Source organism: Phyllopteryx taeniolatus, chromosome 17 (genome assembly GCF_024500385.1).
Source record: "Phyllopteryx taeniolatus isolate TA_2022b chromosome 17, UOR_Ptae_1.2, whole genome shotgun sequence".
NCBI classification, from domain to species: Eukaryota; Metazoa; Chordata; class Actinopteri; order Syngnathiformes; family Syngnathidae; genus Phyllopteryx; species Phyllopteryx taeniolatus.
Genome location: NC_084518.1, coordinates 11258492 through 11283551, shown reverse-complemented (window position 1 = coordinate 11283551; position 25060 = coordinate 11258492). Strand labels below are relative to the sequence as shown.

General features: G+C 42.9%; 1 protein-coding gene and 1 long non-coding RNA gene across 7 annotated transcripts in view; one reads left to right on the top strand and one right to left on the bottom strand.

Moving 5' to 3' along the window:
- Positions 1-785: 785 nt before the first annotated feature.
- cxxc5a (CXXC finger protein 5a) overlaps positions 786-25060 on the bottom strand; it is a 32309-nt gene continuing 8034 nt past the window's right edge. For 2 of the 6 annotated variants that reach the window (XM_061752025.1, XM_061752023.1), the window contains exon 3: positions 786-1760. In XM_061752025.1, the coding sequence (XP_061608009.1) occupies positions 1754-1760 (7 nt within the window). In that variant the 3' untranslated portion in view covers positions 786-1753. Of the gene's footprint in view, positions 1761-15833; positions 19907-25060 lie in introns of those variants that run through there. The other 4 variants (XM_061752026.1, XM_061752024.1, XM_061752021.1 and 1 more) reach the window with 2 other exon arrangements.
- Positions 14450-24913, top strand: LOC133467310 (uncharacterized). The gene is made up of 3 exons (XR_009785189.1): positions 14450-14874; positions 18078-18149; positions 24032-24913. It is a non-coding gene; the product is annotated as an uncharacterized LOC133467310 (long non-coding RNA).

The following is a 25060-nucleotide window of genomic DNA, read 5'->3' as shown; positions in this document are numbered from 1 at the left end:
ACGCTCAGCAAGACCTCAGCATACCTCCCAAGACCCGAGTTCAGCGAGCATGAAAAGGATTAACTTAATTTGGGGTTCAAATCTTGGCTCTGGCCTTCCTGTGTGGAATTTGCATGTTCTCCCTGTACTTGCGTTGTTTTTTCCAGGTATTCTGGCTCCTTTGTACATTCCAAAAACATTCATGTTAGGTTCATTGAAGACTCTAAATTCATGTGAATGTGAGGGTGAACGCTTGTTTGTATGTGCCCTGGAATTGGCTGGCGACCACTCCAGGATCTACCCCGCCTGTGGTCCAAAGCCAGCTTGTATAGTCTCCAACTAACCTGCGACCCTAATGAAGATAAATGCTATAGAAAATGGATGCATGGATGATCGGGAGTTTGGACCGCCATCTTGCATGGTGTCACACTCCAAAATACTTCCAGAGAGCTCAGTTCTGAAAATGTCAGTATTTAAGATGAGTGAGGCGCATCAGTGACAACTCATAGTAGCTTCCACATTTGTCATTAAAGTTAACAATGGTGACCTAACGACAGAATGTGAACGGCACGGTGAACGAGTGGTTATGATGTTTGCCTCACAGCTCTGTGGTTCAGGGTTCGAATCTCAGCTCCAGGCTTCCTGTGTGGAGGTTACATGTTCTCCCTGTGATTGTGTGCGTTTTGACTGGCTGGACTTTAGAGGTGCTACTGCACTAGAAAGTAATGTACTAGATTTTTAATTAATTGAGTTGGTCTTTAAAAAACATGAAAACTTGACAAACATAATTGTAGATTCGACACAAATACATGCATTCCTCTTTATTCACAAAAACCAGTCCAATTTTCTAAACAAATACAAAGATTGGTTATTCTTAAGAGCTGCAGCTACCCAAGAACATAACAAAAAAAATCATGAAAATAGAACAAATTAACAAACAAATACAAAAAAAAAAAAAAAAAAAACTTCTCATCAGTGCGTTCAGTAGGGTAGACTCAGAGCAAGTGCTGTCTCTTAGTGCTATTGGCCAGATAGCATGCTATGGGGCATGCTCAGTAGGGGCCAAAGTAAGTAGTTTGGAAATGCAGACGAGGGCTGATGATGACGGACGACATTACAGCGGAGTCTCAGCTTCTGTTTCCTGTTTGGATGTGGAATTTTACAGCATCCGAATGTGAAAATCGGTTGAAAAACCATTTTGTTGTTTGTCAATGGTCAAACTAGACCATTGTTTCAACAACATAAAGGTGAATTACAAGAATGTTTGCCATTTGCCGCTAGTTTTAAAATATATAGCTGTAAAAGTACATTCTCTACACAAGTACTGTATCTTTCCACACATGAACAACATTAACACCAAACACAGAAATTAGTTGATTGTCCACACTGGGGCCCATCATTTCTGCTTCTGGCAATAAACATTTCCGTGTTCAGGTGACATGGAAAAAAAGCTGCTGGAAAAAGGACAAAAGGTACCAAAATGGAAACATAGAAAAGGGAATTAAAGTTTCCATAGATGCTTTTCTTCACGCTTCATTTTTGGTTCAAGGAATAAGTAGGCGCATCCATTACTCCACAGATGTTTTTTTCTGCTTTGTTTTTGTTCTTTTCTATAATATTTTTTGTTTGTTTGTTGTAGTTTTTCTTATTAGCCAGTGTCTGTTTTCCAGAGACAACCCAAGAGTTGGCATTGCACTTGATGGCAGAGCTTTGGGTAGGGGATTGAAGGAGAAGTTCTACTGGAACCACCGGAACGCCGCTCCTGTAGGAAGCATCACCTTCTTGGAAAAAACAGAAGAGAAGGGGGTGGGGGGTGGCGGTGGGTGGGGAGAGAGAGAAGAAGAAAGAGAAGATTGAAATTACTCATGAAAAGCACTGCACTTTATAGAGTACACAGTGTACTGCAGATATCTTGAGTTAAAAAAATAGTATAACTTGAATAAAATACACAATTGCAGCCCATATTTATTGAGGGATTTTCTTCATCACAAAAACCTGGCATTCGAACAAGGGTGTGTAGATGTTTTATTCCCACTGGATATATTAAGACTTTTTTAGTGTGTACTAACTTGGTCTTTTCACTGTATACAGTAAATGAGTTGTGTTTATCCGAATCTTCAAGTGTAAAAAAATAAATATTTAAAACTATCTGGGTTTATATTCACAACTATGATGATTTAAAGCAACACATTTTTTTTTTTTTTTACATCCTGAATTACTGTAATGTAATGTTGTTGTTTTTATTATTGTAAGTGCAGACATCTGCACTCATACTTCCAAATTTAGAGAGTGAAAGCTTTGCTTGTTTCCTATTTTGGTTCATAAATGACATGCCACTCTCAGAGTGAGTGGTGAAATGTGTATGAGCCATTAGACGCAGGAAAAGGCTTCACACAAAAACCGATAGGCCACATTTATTATTTAGCCACCACACGCGTCGCTCTCCCACGCCATCATTAATGACGATGCCACTCTCCACCAGCACCGCAAACTACACAATCCCTCACTGTGGCTATCTGCATGACAGGAGTGGCACATATGCACGCTGCTGCAAGACTGTGCAGAGGTCCGCCAATTAGGACGGACAAAGACACTATCAGCGTGGCGAGCGTCCTCCAAAGTCCAAGTCACCGGCTGAGCCTGGAACGAGGCAGGAAGAACTCGTGCACCCACACAAGCTCTCACACCAAAGCCAAAATGTACTCAAGTACAATCACACACCTCCACACGCGCTGGCATGATAATACACTCCTGAAGTCACACTGTAGAGTGTATTAACTGAAATTCTCATGTGTGATACATTCAGCTTCACGTTTGTATCGCAATAGACAGCGGACCGTCTAAGGAGTCGGACATGCAAATAAAATAATGTGCAGCCATGCATTCAATCACACCTGTTTAACAAAAACTAAGTGAAAGATGTGACACATGGTTCCCATTCACAGATTCACATTTCCATGAGATTTCGAATGTAAAAAAATTCAAACGTTCTTTATTTACTTGAAAGTATTTAGTAGCACCAAATAGTATATATCATTGCATCCTTTCATTTGTAGCTCAAATCAAATGAATTAACTTCTATTGTTTCAGTATGGGCGGCACAGTGTAATAGTGATTAGCAGGTTCGCCTCCCAGTTCTGTGATTGGAGCTTCAAATCTGTTCTTCCGATGCTTATGTAGCGATTATGTATGAAATAAGAATTGTAATTAATTTAGGATAAAGTAATAAGCCGGAAGCGACGTTTGCGTTACTTCCGGTTAATCAAATTTTTTTATTTGATTGTTAAAATCAAACTAATGTCTCGAAAAGGGCACCACGTCAAATTTTTCAAGTTTAACTTTAGGCGAAATGACGACAAACCTTTTTAAATAAGTCTCATGATCTATAGGTTGCTACACTCTACGACATTTTGAGTCCTAGGTTACAGATGTTTACTCAAATTCAGAACACACACAAAATACAACCACAAGTGGAATTTTATGGTATATTTAATGAAAAACACAACTACAACTAAAAACTACAACAAGAAAATAATACTAAGAGTAAACAAAAGAAAGAAAATAAGGCGTACGAAAATGGAAATTAGGACATTGTGTGTGGTCGCTGGGCTAAACTAAATGAGCGTGTGAGCGTTTAATGCGTTGAGTCAGAGCGAGAGAAGGTAAAGTTGGGATTCTGTATGAAGCTAGTAATTTCCCCACAATTATTACGCACTGATGTTGTACATCATAGTAAGGATTGCAGTGTCGACTCACGAACGCTGATCAGCTGGTTTTTGGGGTGGTCTTCCTCCGGACCTCAAGCGGGAAAGCAGGTTCGGTTGAAAAAAAAACAGATGCACAAAAATAAAAAGAAGTAGGAAAGGAAAGTTGTTGTCCCATTTGGGATGCGCTCATAACTTCCCTGCCGGTTGACCTGGTGGCGAGCCGAGCTCTGGCCCTCAGAGGCTTATGAGATCCGTCAGGGATGCCGGCAGTCGCTCGTTGAGGCCCCGCCGACCAATCGTGGCGAGGGAAAGCGATCGGAGCCGCATGGTCGACTACGTCGATCAGTTACGGCGGGCGTTCGTGCACGTGGTGGCACCCGGAGGCACTCGAGTACAAAACGGGAACAAAATAAGGGGGAGGGATGGCCAGAGGTCACCCAGCTAGCGAGCTACCAGAAGGAAAAAGAAGCCTCAACTCAACTCAGCTCAACTGTACTTCAAAAGGTGTGAGTTTAGAATTAAATACCCCAGGGGAGGAAGAGGGAGTGCTGAATTAGAGAAGACCACGCCCACCAGCCTGAATATTGTCTGCAAATTTGAGTAAATGGGTTTTTAAAACAATATTAATCTCAAAACCTCCCAACTTTGTACTCTCACGCATAGAATCATTGTTTAAACTTTGGCCGTGGCAGATGGGTTGCTTCTTGTTCAATACAACATTTTGTACTGTTCAATTTCAAATCATGAACAGCTTTCAAAATCTTGCAGACACAGACACCAAGGCATAGATTTGGAATATTTCTACAGCGTTTGCAAGATATAAAAACTGACATTTTATCTTCAGTTAACAAACATCAAAGGCACTTCCACAAGTTCTGCTTGCAGTTTCTCTCAACGCCAGTGGGTGGCGTCTCACACGCATGGGTGAATATTAACCACATAATCTTCCCCAACCATTTGGTCCGGGAAGGGGTCTTTTGAAGACAGGAATCAATATTTGACGGAAGCTGCTAATTAGGTTGAGGTCCACTTGGCGTACACCAGGCCCTGTCCTAGTCGCCGTCTCACAGCATGGCAGCGTGGAGGAGTGGGGGTTCTCAGGTGGTCGCGAGTCTCTGTGGCGCCTCAAAGTTGCGGCACGCATGTCCGCTACATATGCCCCCTTCGTCAGCGAAGGTTCGGCTCGATGGCGGTTTCGGCGACGTCTCCTTGGAAGGCGGCACAGGTTTGCAGGTACACACAGCAATGCAGTTACCAGAGTACAACATAAGTGCATACCCCCCCCCCCCTTTTCAGCTGTAACAGGTGTCCATGACAGCCTCTTACTCAATGTGTCTGTCTATATGTGAATATAGATGTCAATGTTGTTTCTATGTGGTGAGGTCAAGAGATTTTGTTGAGAGAGACAGGGGAAAAGACTACCACGAACGTTGATGAAGAGTCTTTGTAAGGCTCTTCAAAAATATGAGAAAGAGGAGACGAGAAGGGAAAAAGAAAGAAAAAAAGTCCTTCAGGCCAGCTCTCTCCTGGCAAACAGAGGGAGTCTCCAAAAACAAGAAAAGGGGAAAAACAAAAAGTCTACTATAAGGTGTGAACCAGTCAAATAGTAACCAAAAAGAAGAGGTGAAAGGCAGGTGTTCTAGTCTGTACAAAGGAAAGGAAACTTAGCCTAAGTCAAAGAGGAAGCAAGGAGGTCCGGGAACGTTCGGTCAGAGGGGGAGGACCTCCACGTTTGAGCTGGGACATTTTCGGGCTCAGCCATTCCTTTCTACTGGAAGACCTCAGGCAAGCATTGAAGTGCTGTTCTGAGCAGCGCCGACGCTCCTGGGTCTTTCGGTAGAGCAGGGAGGCTAGGCTGAAAATCATGTAGTGGTCGAGGATGGTTAGGGGCACTAAGTTAAGGTCTGTAGCACAGCCGGAATGTGCAAACAGGGGTTTAATACCTTAGTGTTGGTGATGTCAAACACCTGAGTTGTAATTTGTTCCAGCATTTCAGGGCCAAATTAAAATTTGCGCTGTTTGAGAAACTTAGAAATCACAATTTGGCTGTTGTAACTGCTGGATGGTAGGTGGTACCAAGTGGCACCCTCACTATGCAACGTGGCATCTTTGAGGGCATCTTTGATTGCGCCAGCAACAAGAACGTTTTTTTCTTTGGACCTCAGGATTGACGTGCAGAGCTGTGGAGCTTGTAAGGAAAGACCTGAGGTGGGGCCTGTCAGGGCCATAGACCGAGTGATTTTAGTAGAGCTGAGGGGTCCCAAATGCGGGAGAATTCTATCTTTTGCCAAGTTGTCTAGAAAGGGCGCAATTTCGCATAGCCTGTCGTTTATCAACATGTCAGCAATCTGTGTGCATAAACCGTTTGGAGCGCACAGGACAGCGAGGTTAAGGCCTTCCTATTTTGGTTTAAAATTACACAGCAAATGTTGGGAACTAAAATGGCTACTTTTAGCAGATTGCTTAGCAACCAGGAATTGACTACTTTGTTAGCCATGCGTTGTCGGGTGATTTGGATTTTGGACTACAATTCCCGAAGTTGTCTCTCGATAGTAGTAAGGCTACAGATGTCCCCGGTGGGGACGATGTGGATGTGTTTTATTTTGGTCGTTATGTTAGCGGTTTGCGGCGGAGCAGCGCGTTTGGTTTCACCTGTGTCTTGGTTGAGCATCTGCGTTGGCAGACTTGGTGTAGCAAGGATGCTGTCACAGAGGCTGGGCTTGCTTGCCCGGTCCAGTCTCACCGTGTTGACCATCCTTTGTTTCGTGCATGATGCATTGTGGGCGGAGTCTTGTGTGACCCCCCTCTTCGCTGCGTGGAGTAACGAGCAGTCACTGAGAAGTGATCTTCACGGAGGCGCAGTAACGAAAGTCCACGATAATGCAAATGAGCAGGTGCAAAGCCAAGGAGAAACCAGAGTGTAGCTTGCGCAGCGCGCAGGAAGAAAGAATTTAGAAGGTGGCCGCCAAGGCGAGCCATAGAAAGATTAAATAAAAAGCAGGCAACTTCGACAACTCGAACCACGTAGAGCAGAGGATGACGGCTGGGAACCAGCACAGAATGAATTGCAAATCCCAAGTGGTCGTTGCAGGTGCACCAGAAGAGTCGTGTTCCAGTGGTTGCCTTGGAAACGAAAGGGTGGGCAGGGTGGGAAAAAGATCACACTGAGGTGCGCTTTGCAAGGTGTACAGAACAAGTGCAAAGGAAGTCTGAGGTCTCTGATAAGAGACGATGCCCATGTCTTGTGCTGTTGAAGCCATGCGTCTGTGAAAACCACAAAAGAAGTACAACGACTTAGCGGCCACTGAGAGTGACCGCCAGCTAATCAAAAAAGACACAATCAAGGGTAGAGTGATAGCTGAATGGATGGACCAATGATGAGGGCCGGGGCCCGTAATATGCGACTCATAGGGTGCAGTTTTCCATCTCACAGAGGGGTCTTGTGGTCGCGAAAGCTTGGAAGAAACATTGCAAGAGCACCCACTGGTGGACATCTTCAGCGTTTCTGGTGTGCACATCCCTTTCGTCAAGCTGTCATCTGGCTGCGGTTTGGTAGCGGCGACGCATCCAGGAGGCTCAACACCCCTTTCGTCAAGCTGTCATCTGGCTGCGATTTTGGTAGCGGCGACGCATCAAGGAAGCTCAGTCCCCCATTCGTCAAGCTGTCATCTGGCTGCAAGTTTGGCAGAGGCGGCGCATCCAGGAGGCTCAGAGCGTAGCATCGGGAGGATTCTCTATTGTGTTCGGGCCGCTTCAGGGGCCGGCGCACCTGTGCATATCTCTCGCATTTAGTATAGTCAATTAATGGCATGAAACGACCTAGCAGATCTTGTCCAATGAGCAAAGGTACTGACTTGACAGGTGACACGAACACAGGATGAATTATGGAATGTGGCCCTATTGTCCAATGTAACCACACTAGCGAGCTTAAGTGGGTGTTCACCAAGGCAAGGGGGCAAATTGTCATTTCGCAGTGTTGAATGTTGAGTGTACGGTTGTCTTGCTGTACTTTGTCACGCAGTAGGTCAACCACGTCCTCGGACATGACAGTGATGTCTGCTCCAGGATTCACGAGTCCGTCATATTGGAATATACGTTCAAGTGTGGTTGTCAAGTAACATTTCCCTGATGTGTCATTAACGGTGAGTTTACCTAGAAGATGCAGAAATTGCTTCTTGTCTTTTTTGTTTGACAGGTAGCGGAAGTCATTCAGTGAGTCACAGGGCATGGGGGGAGACTGTCGAGCTCTGATTGTCCAATTGGGTTTTGGTCCGTGAATTTTTATTTTAGAAACGGGTGTTACTTGGTCATCACAGTGGTCGGTTATGTGCTTGCCCACGGTCTGTTGGACGGGACGCTTGTCATCGCTAATTGGAGAATCAGTCGAATGCACAGACGGAGTCAGAACAGACCATCATGGCGGGCTGGCCGAGCTCTGGGGCATGCCCTCCAAGCAGGGGCTCAGGCTGCCGTGGGTCTTGCTTCACATTATTCGCCAAGCTGCAGATGATCTGAAGGATAGCATGTGCACTAGTACCCAATTCTTTGTTAGCAACCCCTTGTGGGGTTGCGAAGGAGGATACCTGACTTTTGGGCTTGTCGCGTTTGAGTGAACCGGACCAGGCGTCAGTTTTTTCCAGCAAATGTTCAAAGTTTTAGCGCGTGTCATTATTTTGGTAGCTCAAACCAGAAATATTGTGAGCCAACAGCTTTGTGTTGGTCTTTTTATGACTAGTGAAGCTTTTAGCGGCTAGGTCGCGCAGTTGTGAGCTGGACAGCGAGCGGGGGCATGCTGCTACCCCCAAATGTTGCCTTACATACAGATGCATGTTTCCAACAAAAAGAGTTTTAAAATGTATGTCTTCCTCCATGTTGGGTTTGTTTAAATTTCCGAAGTATGCTTTACGTAAATGACAATAATAAGCTTGTGGCGTTTCGAGGCTCTCCTGTTTAACAGTAAAAGCTGCCAGGAAGCTGGATGGGGCCTGTGGAATCATCAAATTCTTGAGACAAAGCCTGACAGTGGGCTTAATAGTTTGACAAAATATGTGGCGGTTGTCGTTCGATTAAGCTACTTACTTCCTGGTTAAATGTAACTCTAATAAGGTACAATCGATTGTCTGTAGTAGCGGAAGGAAATCGTTTAAGGTAAAAGTCAATGTCTCTCAGGTACACGGCTGTGTCGTGTGAACCATCAGATTTAGGTTCGAATCTCAGAATGTTGCGCACAATTCTGTCTAAGTCTTTTAAGCTCATACCTGTAGTGACGCCAGGATAAGAGACAAACGCAAGGGCGGCATTGAGGCGGGCTGTGGTTTGCGTAGCGAGCTCCCAACTTGGCAGTGCCAGGGTCGGAGAGGGGTGTTGCAAAGTGGCAGGGGCTGTTGACCGTATCCCAGGGAGGTCAGAACCAAGCGCTGCTTTGTCACTCCTAGGAGGCGGACTGACAGGTGTGCGCTCATCGACGTCATTAGACAGTGTTTGGTCGAGGAAGACGTGTTCCCAATTGGCAATTAATTTGCGTGCTGTCTGCAATACCTGTCGAACAAGTGTTATTTGAACTTCCTGTTCTAGCCTTAGCTTTTGAAGACAGCACAAGTCAGATTCTAGTACTGTCAATTGTGACATGAGTTCACATGAGTACTTGACGCGTTGAGCGCGTTCCTCTTTGAGCATCTCAAGCTGCGTTTCAACATCAACGAGGCGGGCTTGTGCAAGGTTTAAACGAGTGTTGGACTTTTTGTGCCCTTAAGTTGATTTGTTGCTGCTGTTCAGTTTCTAGTTTGAGTCTAATTCCCTTCTCTTCCGCATTGCACCATTTTAGCTGTGACACTAAGTTTACAACTTTGCAACTGAGCGTCCGCACAGGATTTTTATCTGTTAAGGTTTTATGCTCAGTGTCAGTCATAAGTTGTGCCATGTTGCTATTGAGGGCTTCAAGGCTAGCATCTTTGACAGATTCTGCATAGCCTGGGACAAGGTCTTTAGTAAGTTTACTTACAAGCTGTTTTAACGAGTTGAGACTGTCGTAATGGCTGGGACTTTTTACAAGTTCTGCCATAATTGCGTTGCGTGTGCAGTAACTTTATAGAATAGAACAAAATTGTCGAATTTTGTGTACAAATTAACTCGATCAAATAAACATTGCTGCGCGAGGTTTAGCAATTTAATGTTTGATTTGAAACAATTGCTTAGGCATATTGGTGGAGTGAGAAGAATCACCTTGTCACCTAAATTTGAAACTAATTTATTTATACCACTTTGTAAAAGAGTAAGTAAATGTGGTTACTGTAATGTGTAGTGCACGTACGTGAACGGAAGATGGAGTTTATCGCTTGTGTGATGCAGGGCCTTCGTTGCTAAAGCTTGTCATACGCTCACGTTGTAAATCTCAAAATTGGTTAAAAATAAAAAGGCACAAAGATTCAATCGTACAATTGTAGCGGTTGTGTCTAAGCAAACGAGCGACAACGGGAACGTTTAAATTCATCACAATCGTGATCGTTGCGCAGTTGGATTGAATGGCTTTAGCCGTATTGCGAACGAGAGAAAAAAAAAGTTTGAAACTAATGAAAGCAATCGCGGTTCTCGGCGTTTTAAAAGCGATCGCAAACGGAAGCTTTTAAATTAATAAAAGGAATCGCGGCGTTCGGCGTATGTGGTAGCTTAGAGGCTAGTTAGCGGGCTAGCGGTTGCTAGGTTACGAGGAACCCTAGGCTGTGGGACAGTGCGGTGGCTCGCGGCGCGTAGGGTGGTTAAAAGCACTCGCAAAACAGCAGAGAAGCATAATGTAATGCGACAGACACAAGCTAAGATTATTGTTCCCAACGTAACAATCATCGATTGGTCGGGCGTCTTTGTAGGTGATTGTCAGTAGCTTGCTAGCGGGTAGGTGGCTAACTTCGAGAGGGGGGGAGGTCAGAGGTTACGTCATGATGGCGGCGATGTGTCGATTTTACTGAAAATATCTTGGATTTTTTTGTGTTCTGAATTCAAAACTTGAAATCCCCTCACGCGGGTTGCATCAATATGTAGCGATTATGTATGAAATAAGAATTGTAATTAATTTAGGATAAAGTAATATGGGATGCCAATGGTGAGGGATGCCGTCAAGCTGAAGAAGGAGTCCTATCGGGCCTTTTTGGCCTGTGGGACTCCTGAGGCAGCTGATGGGTACCGGCTGGCCAAGCGGAATGCAGCTTTGGTGGTCGCTTCTTCCGGACGGCTTCGAGGAAATTCTGGTCCACCATCCGACGTCTCAGGAGGGGAAAGCAGTGCACCATCAACACTGTGTATAGTGGGGATGGGGCGCTGCTGACCTCGACTCGGGACGTTGTGAGCCGGTGGGGAGAATACTTCGAAGACCTCCTCAATTCCACCGACACGCCTTCCCATGAGGGAGCAGAGTCTTGGTTCTCTGAGGCGGGCTCTCCTATCTCTGGGGTTGAGGTCACCGAGGTGGTTAAAAAGCTCCTCGGTGGCAGGGCCCCGGGGGTGGATGAGATTCGCTCGGAGTTCCTCAAGGCTCTGGATGTTGTAGGGCTGTCCTGGTTGACAAGCCTCTGCAACATCGCGTGGACATCGGGGACAGTGCCTCTGGATTGGCAGACTGGGGTGGTGGTCCCCCTTTTTAAGAAGGGTGTGTTCCAACTACAGGGGGATCACACTCCTCAGCCTCCCTGGTAAGGTCTATTCAGGGGTGCTGGAGAGGAGGGTCCGTCGGGAAGTTGAATCCCAGATTCAGGAGGAGCAGTGTGGTTTTCGTCCTGGCCGTGGAACAGTGGACCAGCTCTACACCCTTAGCAGGGTCCTCGGGGGTGCATGGGAGTTCGCCCAACCAGTCTACATGTGCTTTGTGGACTTGCAGAAGGCGTTCGACCGTGTCCCTCGGGTGGTCCTGTGGGGGGTGCTTTGGGAGTATGGGGTACCGAACCCCCTGTTTGGTCCCCTGTACGACCGGAGTCAGAGTTTGGTCCGCATATCCGGCAGTAAGTCGGACTCGTTTCCGGTGATGGTTGGACTCCGCCAAGGCTGCCCTTTGTCACCGATTCTGTTCATAACTTTTATGGACAGAATTTCTAGGCGCAGCCGAGGCGTAGAGGGGGTCCGGTTTGGTGGCCTCAGTATTGCAGCTCTGCTTTTTGCAGATGATGTGGTTCTGTTGGCTTCATCAAGCCGTGACCTCCAACTCTCATTGGAGCAGTTCGCCGCCGAGTGTGAAGCGGCTGGGATGAGAAGCAGCACCTCCAAATCTGAGACCATGGTCCTCAGTCGGAAAAGGGTAGCGTGCCCTCTCCAGGTCGGGGATGAGATCCTGCCCCAAGTGGAGGAGTTCAATTATCTTGGGGTCTTGTTCACGAGTGAGGGAATAATGGAACGAGAGATCAACAGGCGGATCGGTGCAGCGTCTACAGTGATGCGGACTTTGTATCGATCCGTTGTGGTAAAGAAGGAGCTAAGCCGAAAGAACATGCAAACTCCACACAGGGGGGGCCGGGGATTGAACCCCGCTCCTCAGAATTGTGAGGCAGACGCTCTAACCAGTCGGCCACCGTGCCGCCTGAAGAAAAAAACAGATGCACAAATATAAAAAGAAGTATGAAAATGAAAAGTTATCCCATTTGGGATGCGCTCATAACTTCCCTGCCGGTTGACCTGGTGGCGAGCCGAGCTCTGCCCTTCAGAGCCTTGCGGGATCCGTCAGGGATGCCAGCAGTTGCTTGTTGAGGCCCCGCCGACCGATCGTGGCTAGGGAAAGCTATCGGAGCCGCAAGGTCGACTTCTTCGATCGAAAACGCCGCCGGCTTGGTTGCGGCGGGCGTTCGCGCACGTGGTGGCACCCGGAGGCGCCCGAGGAGAAAAAGGGAACAAAAGAAGGGGGAGGGGTGGCCACCCAGCTGGCAAGCTACCAGCTGGCAAGCTACCAGCGCAGAAGGAAAAGAAGCCTCAACTCAGCTCAACTCTACTTTAAAAGGTGTGAGTTTAGAGTTAAAAACCCCAGGGGCGGGGCATACAAAGAGGGAGTGCCAACTTGGAGAAGACCACGCCCACCAGCCTGAATCTTGTCTGAAAATTTGAGTAAATGGGTTTTTAAAATAATATTAATCTCAAACACTTCCAACTTTGTACTCTCATGCATAGAATCATTGTGTAAACTTAGGTCGTGGCAGATGGGTTGCTTATTGTTCAATACAACATTTCGTACTGTTTGATTTCAAATCATGAACAGCTTTAGAAATCTTGCAGAGGACCTGTCAAAGTGAGAATGGGGACACAGACACCAATGCATACATTTGGAATATTTCTACAGAGTTTGCAAGATATACAAACGGACATTTTATCTTCCGTTAACAAACATCAAAGGCATGTCCACAAGTTCTCCTTGCAGTTCCTCTCAACGCCAGTGAGTGGCGCCTCACGCGCATGGGTGAATATTAACCACATTGTCTTCCCCAACCATTTGTTCCGGGAAGGGGTCTTTTGAAGACAGGAATCAAGATTGGACGGGAAGCTGCTAATTAGGTTGAGATCCACTTGGCGTACACCAGGCCCTGTCCTAGTCGCCGTCTCACAGCAGGGCAGAGGAGTGGGGGGTTCTCAGGTGGTCGCGAGTCTCTGTGGCGCCTCAAAGTTGCGCCGTGCATGTTCGCTACACTTACGTGGGTGTTCTCCGGGTGCTTTGGCTTCAATTTAGAGGTTTAGGTTCACTGAAGACTAAATTCTCCATGTGTGTGAATGACGCTTTGTCTATATGTGCCCTGCAATTGGCTGGCGACCAGTTAAGGGTGTCCACCGCCTCTCGTCCAAAGTCCGCTGGGACAGGCTCCAGCTCATCCGCGATCATAATGAGGATAAGCGGTTTAGGTAATTGATCGATAGGATAGAAGGAGATGCAGGGTACACCCTGGACTGGTTGCCAGCCAATCGCAGGATAACTACACTTACATTCACACATATGGGCAATTTAGGTCTTCAACGAACCTAACATGCATTTTTTTGGAAATGTGGGAGGAAACCCACGCGAGCACGGGGAGAACATCCAAACTTCAGACAAGGACAGCGAGAGCCAAGATTCGAACACAGAACCTCAGAACTGTGAGGCAGACATGCTAACCATCCATCCATCCATCCATCCATTCACCCATTTTCTTTACCGCTTATACTCACGAGGGCTACTGGAGCCTATCCCAACTATCTTCAGGCGGGAGGCGGGGTACACCCTAAACCGGTCGCCAGCCCATCGCAAGGCACAAAGAAACAAACAACCATTCACACTCACATTCACATCTACCGGTAATTTAGAGTCTTCAATCAACCTACCACACATGTTTTTGGGATGTGGGAGGAAACCGGAGTGCCCGGAGAAAACCCAGCCAGGCACAGGGAGAACATGCAAACTCCACACAGGCGGGGCCGGGATATGAACCCCGGTCCCCAGAACTGTGAGGCAGATGTGCTAACCAGTCGACCACCGTGCCGGCACATGCTAACCAATGCAGCAAAATATTAACTCTAAAAAAATACTGCCGATGTTAAAAAATCACGTTTCTTAAGGCTGAGTAGCTTAACATCACTGTGTTTTGTGGAAAATAAATGTGATTTGCTGTTGTGTTGCCTTTGCACTACAACTAAAAATCCCAGCAGTCCTTTTATTATTATAAATATAAGTGGTACACCAAGATGTACTGATTTCTGTACTAACCGTTGGATTTAAACTTAAACACTTCATCTGGCCGGAAAAAGGTGTTAAAATTATTTCAACTCAGGCACTTACAAAGGCAGCCTTCCCCTTCTACTAGGGTCCTTTGTCCAACTAAGAATGTGCTAGCATGTGAGAACAATTGGGGCAACGATGAGCAGAAATAACACATTTGCACTACCTAAAATGTTTGTGAATTAGATTTTAAATGGTCAACAAGAATGAAATATACAGCCATTACAGATAATGTTTGATGAGAAAAAAGAAGCTAGCCTAGTATTAGCATTGTGTGACACATATATGAATATGACACTCCTTGTTTACTCCTTGTTTGAGCTGCATGCCAATGGCGACGCTAAGCAAAAGAGGTCAAAGTTGTCATCGTATTCTGTTTGTGGACGGCAAGAAAACCAAATGAACAAGGATGCCAGCACATTGTTGCAAACAATGCTGTACAATCACAAGGGATAAAGGGATAACCTTTCACAGGTAAAAATATTTTTTTGACTTGCATCGCGTTTGTCAACCTCCACTACATGGCCAAAACTTAGGCACGTCGGTTAGCCAGGCTGCTACAGCACACAGGTGTATATACGTGTGGTCGCCTCGGTTACGCGCTCTCTAGTTTTGTTTTTGTGTTTTTCGTTCGTCTTTGGAGACATTACACAACTGACTTATAACTAGCAACCCTTTATTGCCCAGTGACTGTTTTTGTCAATGTCTTTCTGTCAGATGATTCTGATTCTGATCTACTCTTCATATCGATGTTGCATGCTATCTGGCTAGTACTTTTTCATTCTATTCACTGGCAGATTGCTAGTTAGCTAGTGGTACATCACAGTCTCTTCTCAGTAAGATGCACATTACATTACGCTTTACATCACTGCATACAGTACTACAATAATAAATATATTGTGAAAACTAATACCTTATACAATTTCTGATGTCTATTGTATTGCGTCCTTCAGTTGAGTGCACCTAAAGGTGTTGCCTGAAAACAACTGCAAATCCCAGCAGTTCTTTTAACTTTGTACAGTACGTAAAAATAACTGCTACAGCCAAAATGAAATTATTTCTGTAATAAAACACTTCATGTGGCCAGAAAAAGGTTGTGCATTTCAAATATCTGGTCCCTTTATTTTATTATTATTTATTCATTCATTCGTTTTCCAAACATTTTATTTTTTATTTTTTTGCCAAAGTAGGACATGTTAGTTAGTAGGTGAGAACAGTTCGCGAAATATTCATGACAGGGCATGCGTGCTTAAAATGTTTATGAATCAAAGTTAAATGGATGATCAAAACTGAGACAAAAATATATAATTGTTTTGATTGATCCAGGGCTGTTAACACCTTAAAGTAAAATCTTAGCTATTTCACAAAAATCTGATTCTAATCAACCCCCCACCCCAATTTATAGCAAATGCGAGTTACAATTACATTTGAATATTAAACTTTTAGTCCCCCCCTTCTATATTTGCTTATTTCTCCTGATATAATACCATTTTTTTTCTTTGTTAACTTGTATCAACAGATAATAGTAATATATATTTTTTCTTCATACATAATTTTCTCAAAACGCATATGCTGTACGTAAACACATACTGTATATGTTTTACATGTACACATATATAAATAACTGTTTTTGTAACGTAATGGGCACTAAGTCTTAGGCAATATTCAGTGCATTTGAGTCAGTGATTGCCTTCCACTGTGTTTCTTGTCATCGGGAATAGAGTTAAAAGTGAAAATTTAATTTGGGTGTTTCTTAGCAAGAATTTAACTGTTTGAAAAAAATTGTTGTTAAAGGAGTCGGGAAAGTTGCTAATGTGAACAAATTGCTAAATTAGCAAGAGTGACTGAGCTTTTGTAAACTAGCTACTCTCTGTTCACAGACATGTTGCTATAGTGGAAGCAGTGCACATCAGCAGGGATGCACTTTGAACTATGGAAGCCACTAAAATATATAAATAAATAAAATCTGTCTATTCATTGTGATTCTTGTCAATGGCATATTGGTAGTTACCTTGTGTTACATCACATTTTAACCAGCCTTTCCTGAGCTTTGGCAAACTTAATGTATCTCAAACAAGACTTAATGTATTCATATTACTTGGCTGAAATATTTGCTTCTAAATAAGGATTTTAAATAAGGATCACTTTGGCAAGTTACGTGATGGGAAAATGTTGGCGTTTACCTTGATGCAATCCAATGGGTGATACATGAACATATCCAGTAAAATGAGAGAAGTTACTAAAAATTTTAATTGAAGAACGTACCGCCTGCTCATGCTTTAACACTAGACTTTACACGGATTTTATAGGGCTGATCGCTATCGGCCGATATTTAGCATTTTATGCTGATCGGCTGATCGGCTTTAATGTCATAATTCGCCGGCTCCGCAAAAGACATTTACTCCACGTCGCCGCGTCCACAGTATATTTGAATCCAAAAGCTTGTTTATTTTTAGCCTTGTCTTATTATTTTTAGTCTTTTGACGTAGTACTGTAAATCTCTGACGGCCAATGAAGTTATTTAAAAAAAAAACAAAAAAAAAACATGGCGACGGTGTGGGACAGACGACACGTCAGAGTCAGGCAACACGTAATCAGACTACAAGACAAATTTGCTTTTTCACGATTGCACTCAGACTACTGCAATAAAATCTTGTACTCCGATACCACCGCATCCCGTTTTTTTACGATCATTGGGCTTTATCTTGTCAACTCAAATGCGACCTGATACACTCGTTACCGTGGCGACGACAACGAGTGGAGAGCGTCGACTTTGTATTATAAGGACAAAATGGAGAAAAACGTGTGTTGGTGGTCACCGGTGCTCAGGATAGGAGAGGACGTTCGTTTAAGGCTTGCTTGAGGTATGTTCACGTACCTTTTATATACGATACGGCTCACAAGCAGGCAATAAAATGTTATGTAACCTATCAAGCTAGCGGTACCACGAACGGTTGGACGTAAACATGCTGCCGTTCTGTCGAATCATGCTCTAAAGTTTCGGTGTGGGTGAAGTAATTTAATTAAAAATAAATTAATTTAACTCCAGTAAGTTGGCACCTATTATTTCTGTCATGTAATGTTGGCTTGACCTGACAGATTAGAATGCACGATCTGACTAGAGCAGTGATTTCCAACCTTTATGGAACCAAGAAACATATTTTACAATTGAAAAATCTCACGGCACACCAACGAACAAAAAACGTCACAAAAAGTGGATACATTAATTACTGTATTTGCTTCCTGCCATATAATAGAAGACCATTCATTTGTTCTGTCTGTCACTATGCCTCACTGGCATAAATAGAGGAACAAAGATACATTATTTATTATAAATAAAAACATTTTGAACAATAAAGTATATACAGTAAATGAACAGGTCATTTAAATAGACACATTCTTCCATCTTGTGATCGGATCGGTTATCGTTTTTTTAAACTCTGTGATCGGCCCCAAAAATCCTGATCGTGTAAAGCCTATTTAACACGGCACATTTTTTAGGGCAACTCATTTTACTTTTTAAATCTTAGTGTTATAACAACAATACATAGATGAATTCTTGCTTAAGTGATGATAAATATGAACCATAAGGTAAGGCTCACAGGCAGCATATTGCTAGTCATTTTATGGTCTGTGTTATTAACCCCTCATGTGTCTCTGTGACGACCCTTCTACAGAAGCACTTAGCCGGTGAGACAGCCAGGAAGACAGCCGCAACATCTGGCGCCGCCACAGATGTCAAAAAGCCGGTAAGGTCTGGATTTAGTGTGTCGTAATACGTGGCGAGAAAAACACATTCATCAGATGAACTTTAACTGCTGCATTTCCTCATTAACCATGTGCAATCAATGTGAAATGGCAGCAAATAGAAAAAGAAAAAAAAAACAGATTTCTTTTTACATTGCCTGGGATTCACAATGAGAAGAAAATGTACATTCCAAAACGAATCAACAAAAACACAAATTGACCACCGGGTGTCTTCCCAAACATCAACAGCATCATCATTGATTGGCATGACAAATTTGGTTTTCTCTGTTTCCTGACACAAGGCGTTTGCACTCATCACAGGTTATTTTTAAGCAGGATATTAACTCACCGACCACATTAGGTACGTTTGAAGAGCAAAGTTAACTCAGTGATATAAGTGCTGTATCAAAATTCTTCTTTTCCAAAGAGATTGTTCTGTCTCTGGTTTGAAAAATGTTTACTACTATTGTGATTTACAGTTGCAGCTTGGCAACTGGCGCTCGCAATGGTAATCAAACAACGTAAACACCTGCCAGTAAGAAGGCATTCTATTCTACCTTACTGCACATGACAATCATAAATATATTGTTAAACTAATACAAGTTATGATGACTCTTATTAGGTTGAGTGTACATAATGTTGCGACCCATATGGTGAGTATACAGAGCATTTGGAAGGTAATAATAGCAATTCACATTTTCTAGATGTTATGTTAGAGCCTCATTCCGAAATGGATTAAATTTTACCCTAAAATTCTGTTCACAACACCTCATAATAATATGGAAAAGGGTTTTGGGAGATTTTGACAAAAACAAAACGATGTTAAGAGAAGAGTGTGATAATAGGGCAATCTGCAATTTTTGTTGTGGAGCGGCCTCACATTCACAGGCCCACCGAGCGACGGAACCGAATGCAATTGAACTGGATAATCACGGAAAATTTACAATCCGTGACTCACACCCGCGCACCATATGACAGACCCATGCACATACAGTATACCAGTATGAAACACATACGTACATATATAGATATAGATATATATTTTTTTAATGTTTTTTATTTTTTTAATTAAACCACAAACAACATGGTGTGATTGTCAAGGAAGAAGATTGCCGTGGCCACTGTCGCTAAATCATTTGCATGCGTGGTTGCTTACGTACGTCATCAACATTCAGACAAGCTGCAGCTTTCCCTCTCCTGTCAGTAAACTTTCTCGCCGCTGTTGGGAGGCCGGATCTCTCTCTCTCTCTCTCTCTCTCTCTCTCTCTCTCTCTCTCTCTCTCTCTCTCTCTCTCTCTCTCTCGCTCTCGCTCTCTCTCTCTCTCTCTCTCAGGCAGCGCTGAAGCAGGTGAAGCACTTCAAGCATGCAATTAAGGTTGCAATGTAGTAGGCCTATTTAGAATCAGCTTTATTGGCCAAGTATGTTACAAGACGCACAAGGAATTTGTCTTTGTCTATTGAATGGGGAGGAGGTTTATCAATCAATGTTTGTCGTTGGATAAATATTTGTAATCCGTTGCCTTTAATAAATTATGTTCTTCGTCGTAGCCATCTTTCCCCTTGTCTTCCTGATGTAACTTGTCCCACAGTCTGCTTAGCAACAAGTCCACATGTCCCATATGTGTCTTGGTGCCAGTCGGCATGCCTGTCACTTTCCATGAGCCTCTGCTGTCCAAGGTTTTGGGGGCAGGAAAGTTCAGGCTATAACCATTCATTTAGAAGGTGTGCCCAACAGAACAACACTAGTCTCATGATGTATCTGCAAACATTCAAATTATATATACAGCCAAGATGTTATATTAGCTAAGATGTTATATTAACTACCACAGTTTAATTTTATAATGAAAAGTTCCAATATGTTTAATAGTTGAAGAGCACTGTAGACATTGACACAAATGGAGGGTTTTCACACATACAACATAGCAGAACTGCTCTGCCTTCCCACAAGTCTCTATCAAAAGTTGCATTCTCAGAATAAATCCAGACGTTCTGCGCCAGCGAGCGGCGATATGGCAAACGCCTCTGCATGCATACTCCCCCTCACTTGCTGATTTTACGCTCTTCTTTGAGCCGCCGTCAACACCCTTAAATTAAGCACCCTGCTCACTGGACGGAGCTTGCGTATCGGCGCGTATGCCGATTGGGGTCTTGGAGGCACGCACAGCAACCTTTCAATGCAAATGCAGTAAAACGAAATGTTTCTTGAATGTTACTGCATGTAAACAATTTCAAAAGTCAAAACAAAACTCAACACAAGGTTCACTTTATGAAAAACGACTTATTTCTGACAGTGATATATTTAGGTTGGTGGCCAAGTCCTTATAATCGCAGAGCCCGGTGGTCTTAATATAGCTCACAGACAAATGGAGAGAAAAAAAAAGTCTTGGGACAAACTTTTTTATTAACTAAATGTATCAGTTATGGGATGGCCTGAATCCTATAAGGACACATTAAAGAAATTTGGCTTTTAATTGCTTGTATGCAAACAGTTGGAACTCTGAAGTACCTGCCCATTCAACAAGCGTGAAATTACACAACCAAGTAAATCTTTTGTTAGCTGCCTATTTCTGACAAATTTGTCTGTAAGCGAACTATGAATTTTGTGATGGGGCAGTTTGGCTCAATTCCAATACCGCCCCACTCCTTCAAAACCTAAATAATGTTGGATACCCAGATTAGCATTCTGAATATTGAATTTCTGTGTAGTTGTCGATGTGGTACAGGGCGAGCAGGTACTTATGTTTGCCGTTCATTTATCTGCATGTGCCACATGCGCAGATCCCCGACACTGGTGGTCTCAAACTCTTTACACCAAGTACCAATGAGTACTTAGCTCTCCAAGTACCACCATAATGACTACAATTAAAAGAAGGCAGAGGTTTTATGACTAAAATGTATATTTCATATTAATATTGTAAACAACTTTATACAGTTCAAATATTAACACTGTTTAAATATATGAAAATCAGAAACTGTACTTCAAATTCAATGTTTTGCACAACAATGTGTTCATAAAGAAGCAATTCTAAAAGATTAAATGCAAATTATTGTACTTAAATTAAATACAACTGAACAGTACTTAACAAATGTATGTCTTGGAATAAAAAAAGGTTTATGCCACGTAACATGCACTTTGAACATTTAATTCAGTGATTCTTGCATACCACTGGAGTGAGCCCGCGTACCACTAGTGGTACCCATACCACACTTTGAGAATCACTGCACTACACTGAGAAATCTTGAAGGAAGTCTTCCCAGAAGAATGGAAGCTGTTCGTATTTCACTTCCTGTGGTTGTAAAGGACGTGGGTCCCAGTATTTTTAACCAGGGTTTCCTTAATTTAATGTCTAGATCCAAAATGGATCACAGGTCAGTTTTCATGTTGCAGGCAATTGTCTGAGTCACTAAGTACTGTATAAGCTTTTTTATCATTTGTCAAGCAAGCACACAATTCCTAGGCAAAGGGCTTCTTTATTTGTGTTTGTTGTACTAAGTAAGTGCATGTCTTCTGTGTACTTTATCATTACTTTGTGTAGTACATGTTGATGGTATGGCCATACATGATATAAGTATACAGTAAGTAAATTTCTAATTTGAGCCTTGAGTGGGGAAAAAGTCAGGTAAAACCTGAAAACCCTTAACCTTTATATCAGCCAGGCAGACATGGATTTGCTATCATATACTATCAATTTACCCTGAATTAACATTAAACACGTAAAGAGGAAGCGGCAATAAAAATAGACTGTTCGCCTCTAATGCAGCAACCAGTCATGCATCTCGTCATTTGACATTTGGCGTGTGCTGATGACTTCTCTATGGCCGGCTGTGCAGACCAGGCTGTGTTCTGTGATCTAAACACCTGCAGGAAAAGAGCTGTTGACTTAATCACAAAGCCTGTTAAGACAATATCTAGTTTTGCCAACGGGATGCATACACAGACAAATACAAACCATGAAACACTGACAAATTACACTACTGTGGAACAGCTTCTATTCGGTATATCTTGAACTAATATTTTTTAAACAATATGAGAACAGATTTAGCTTAATAGTCATTCACGTGTCAGTCACTAATGAACTATACAGAGATACTGAGGTGTTCCTTATAGATTCATATATATACACAATATCTCTTCAGATTCACACATCACTCCCCTTCAAACAATGCTGTACAACAAGTCGGCCCTTGATGAAAACAAGCGGACAAGTTCTTTGTACTAGTTGGTTAATGCATAATTTTTAATGCTAACATTCAAACAGCTAATTCCCTGTTTTCCTTTCACAAAAACAAAATAATCATGAATCAAGGACACTGATCAATTGTGTATACAAGGGTGTTGAACGAATTTTTGTGGTCCGCCACATCATGAATATGGTTTCACTCCGACTTCTTTATCATTGGCTTGTATGAGAAAACTGTTTGGAATATTCTAGCCAAGTGTCTGAATCCCAGGGAATTTTTCAGGCTCCGAAAAAAGGATGGAACTTTGCAGCTTCTGTAGGTTATCAGGTGGTTTCTGTGTGTGCAGATCTGATGTAATCGTTTCGCTTTTGTTTCTTTTTTTTTTTTCTCGCGACAATCTAGTACCCCCCCTTGACCCTCATCCTTTTTCATCTTGGGTGACGTGACGCCGGTGTCTGTTTAGTCTAACCAAATGCTCAATTACTTAACAACAGGTACATTGTTTTACAATAAGACTGATGCGAGAGAAGTGCAGCCCTGAAACGCAACAGTGTTTTTTTTCCCACTGACATTACTAGAGGATTATACCACAGCCTAATCCTTTAATAACATTCATTAAAGTATTGTTATGCCAAATTTGTCTAATTAAATTGAAATCCAACATAAAGAGGAACATATGCTTCACGGGTATACTTGAATGTGATGACAAAAGGCATTTAAATGAATATAAATTTCTGTAATTAATGAATAAGCACCCATATGTCTGCCAGTTAGAGTGCTATCATACTCTGCAGGTTTATGATATCATTAAAGTCTATTTCATATAATTGCAGCGCCGTTCGACTGTGACGTTGTGAGCTTGGTGATGACCCATATCAACATCAGCATTCATGAATATTCAAGCACTTTTGTTGGTGTGGCATCACCGATGTGAACATCAGGTTAATTACCACGACCCCATCACTTGCAAATCCAGTAACATAGTTGTAAAGTATGGAAATAATCAGTCAGTTTGCAGCTGAGGTGATGTCTTTCAATGGCAAATCACTGGCCAGCAACTTTTTAAGGGCACCCACCATAAAGACATGACTCATTACATGCTATTAAAACAAATAGCTTGGGACACATTTGTTAATTGATCAATCAGGGGTTGAACTAAAGTAACAGTTGTCCTCTCTGAATGTTAATTCTTGATCTGAACAATTCTATGCTTTCCGGTGTAGTAGGAACAGTTTTTAGATCACTTTCTGTGCCTCAGTGCACAAAGCAAGGTCCATAAATTCATAGTTGGATGTGTTTGTTTTAGAAGAATGTGAAAGCCTAGAGCTCAACCCCAAAAAACATTTTTGGGACGAATTGCTACTAAGATGTTACAGCTTCATGAGAGACCAACTCTTCCATGTTCAGTTCCTGTACTGCAAGTATCACAGCCAGGTGTCCCAATTCATTTGACAACATAATACATATTTAGACTAATTGGATACCCCAAACAGTACTTGGCTCACACAGGGAAAAATATGAGTCTTCGCGGAATAACAAGGTAAGTGATTCTCTCATCAACTAATAAGGAACATTCATTTTCTTTTTTAGATTGGAACATCTGCCAAAATTAATTTCATGATCGGTCATTCTGTCACCGCAGCCGTGCTTGGTTAAGCCACAGAGAGCGAGAGAGGTAAAGGGCAGTACTTTTTTTCCGCAGCCATTTAGATGAGCGGGAGGGTCACCGGAGAGAAGGACGGCAGCAAAAGAGGGGGAGGGGGCACGTGTGCCACGCTGACACCTGGTGCTCCAGATGACAGCGCCAAGGCCAGATGGACCATATTACATGCACACGCACGTACTTATGCACACATGTATACTTGCACACAAACGCATACTGTACACAATTACCTTCACTTTGCCAACTAACGCTAATTTTTTTTCCCTGCACATTTTAGCCAAAATATTAACATGCATGTGTAAGCACTACGTGACCAAACTGACAATGCCCAAATGAAGGTAGCAGTTTTTCAACCAGTGAATGAACCAACTCAGTGGTGAATGATTATGATTATGGTATACAAACCGCACACCACCTTTCTCAACTCCTTGCTCCACCCAAAGATGCCACTCACCTAAACCACCACCCTCCATCATTAATCCATGAATTAAACGGCCAGTCATCGTTTTAGGTGCTTCTTGCTTACACAAGTCTGTTTTAACTGAAAATTGAGGAAAAGGTGCTGTCTTTTTGGTTTGTTTACATGACAGCATTTTTGAGTAACAATATGCCTTTGAAAACGCATCTCAAACTCAAAGTGAAAGTTTGTTTAAATGACAGCATTACTGTCTCAATGTAAGACAAGTCAGTCAAAACAGTGGGGTTGGAACGGAGACACTGTAGTAGTATTTGTGCTTTTAACTGTTCTCCAATAGGAAACATTTACATTTCATCGTTACTGCATCCGATGGCGTCACATGACCTCAATGTTCATTCACGTATTCAGTTCTGTCCAGGAAGACAAGCAGTTGGTGCACATTTTTGTATCTTTTCAAATCCTGTCCAATATAGGCGTTTTCACTCATTTTGCACATCCATATTAATGGGGATTGTTTTCACAATGTTTTATACTGTATGTGAAACTTTTCAAAATCACTCTATTCGCTTTTCAAATATTTCCCTATTTTTGGAATGTAGATTAACAGAATCAAAAAGTTTTGTAGTTGGCGTACTTTGCAAGCATTTTTG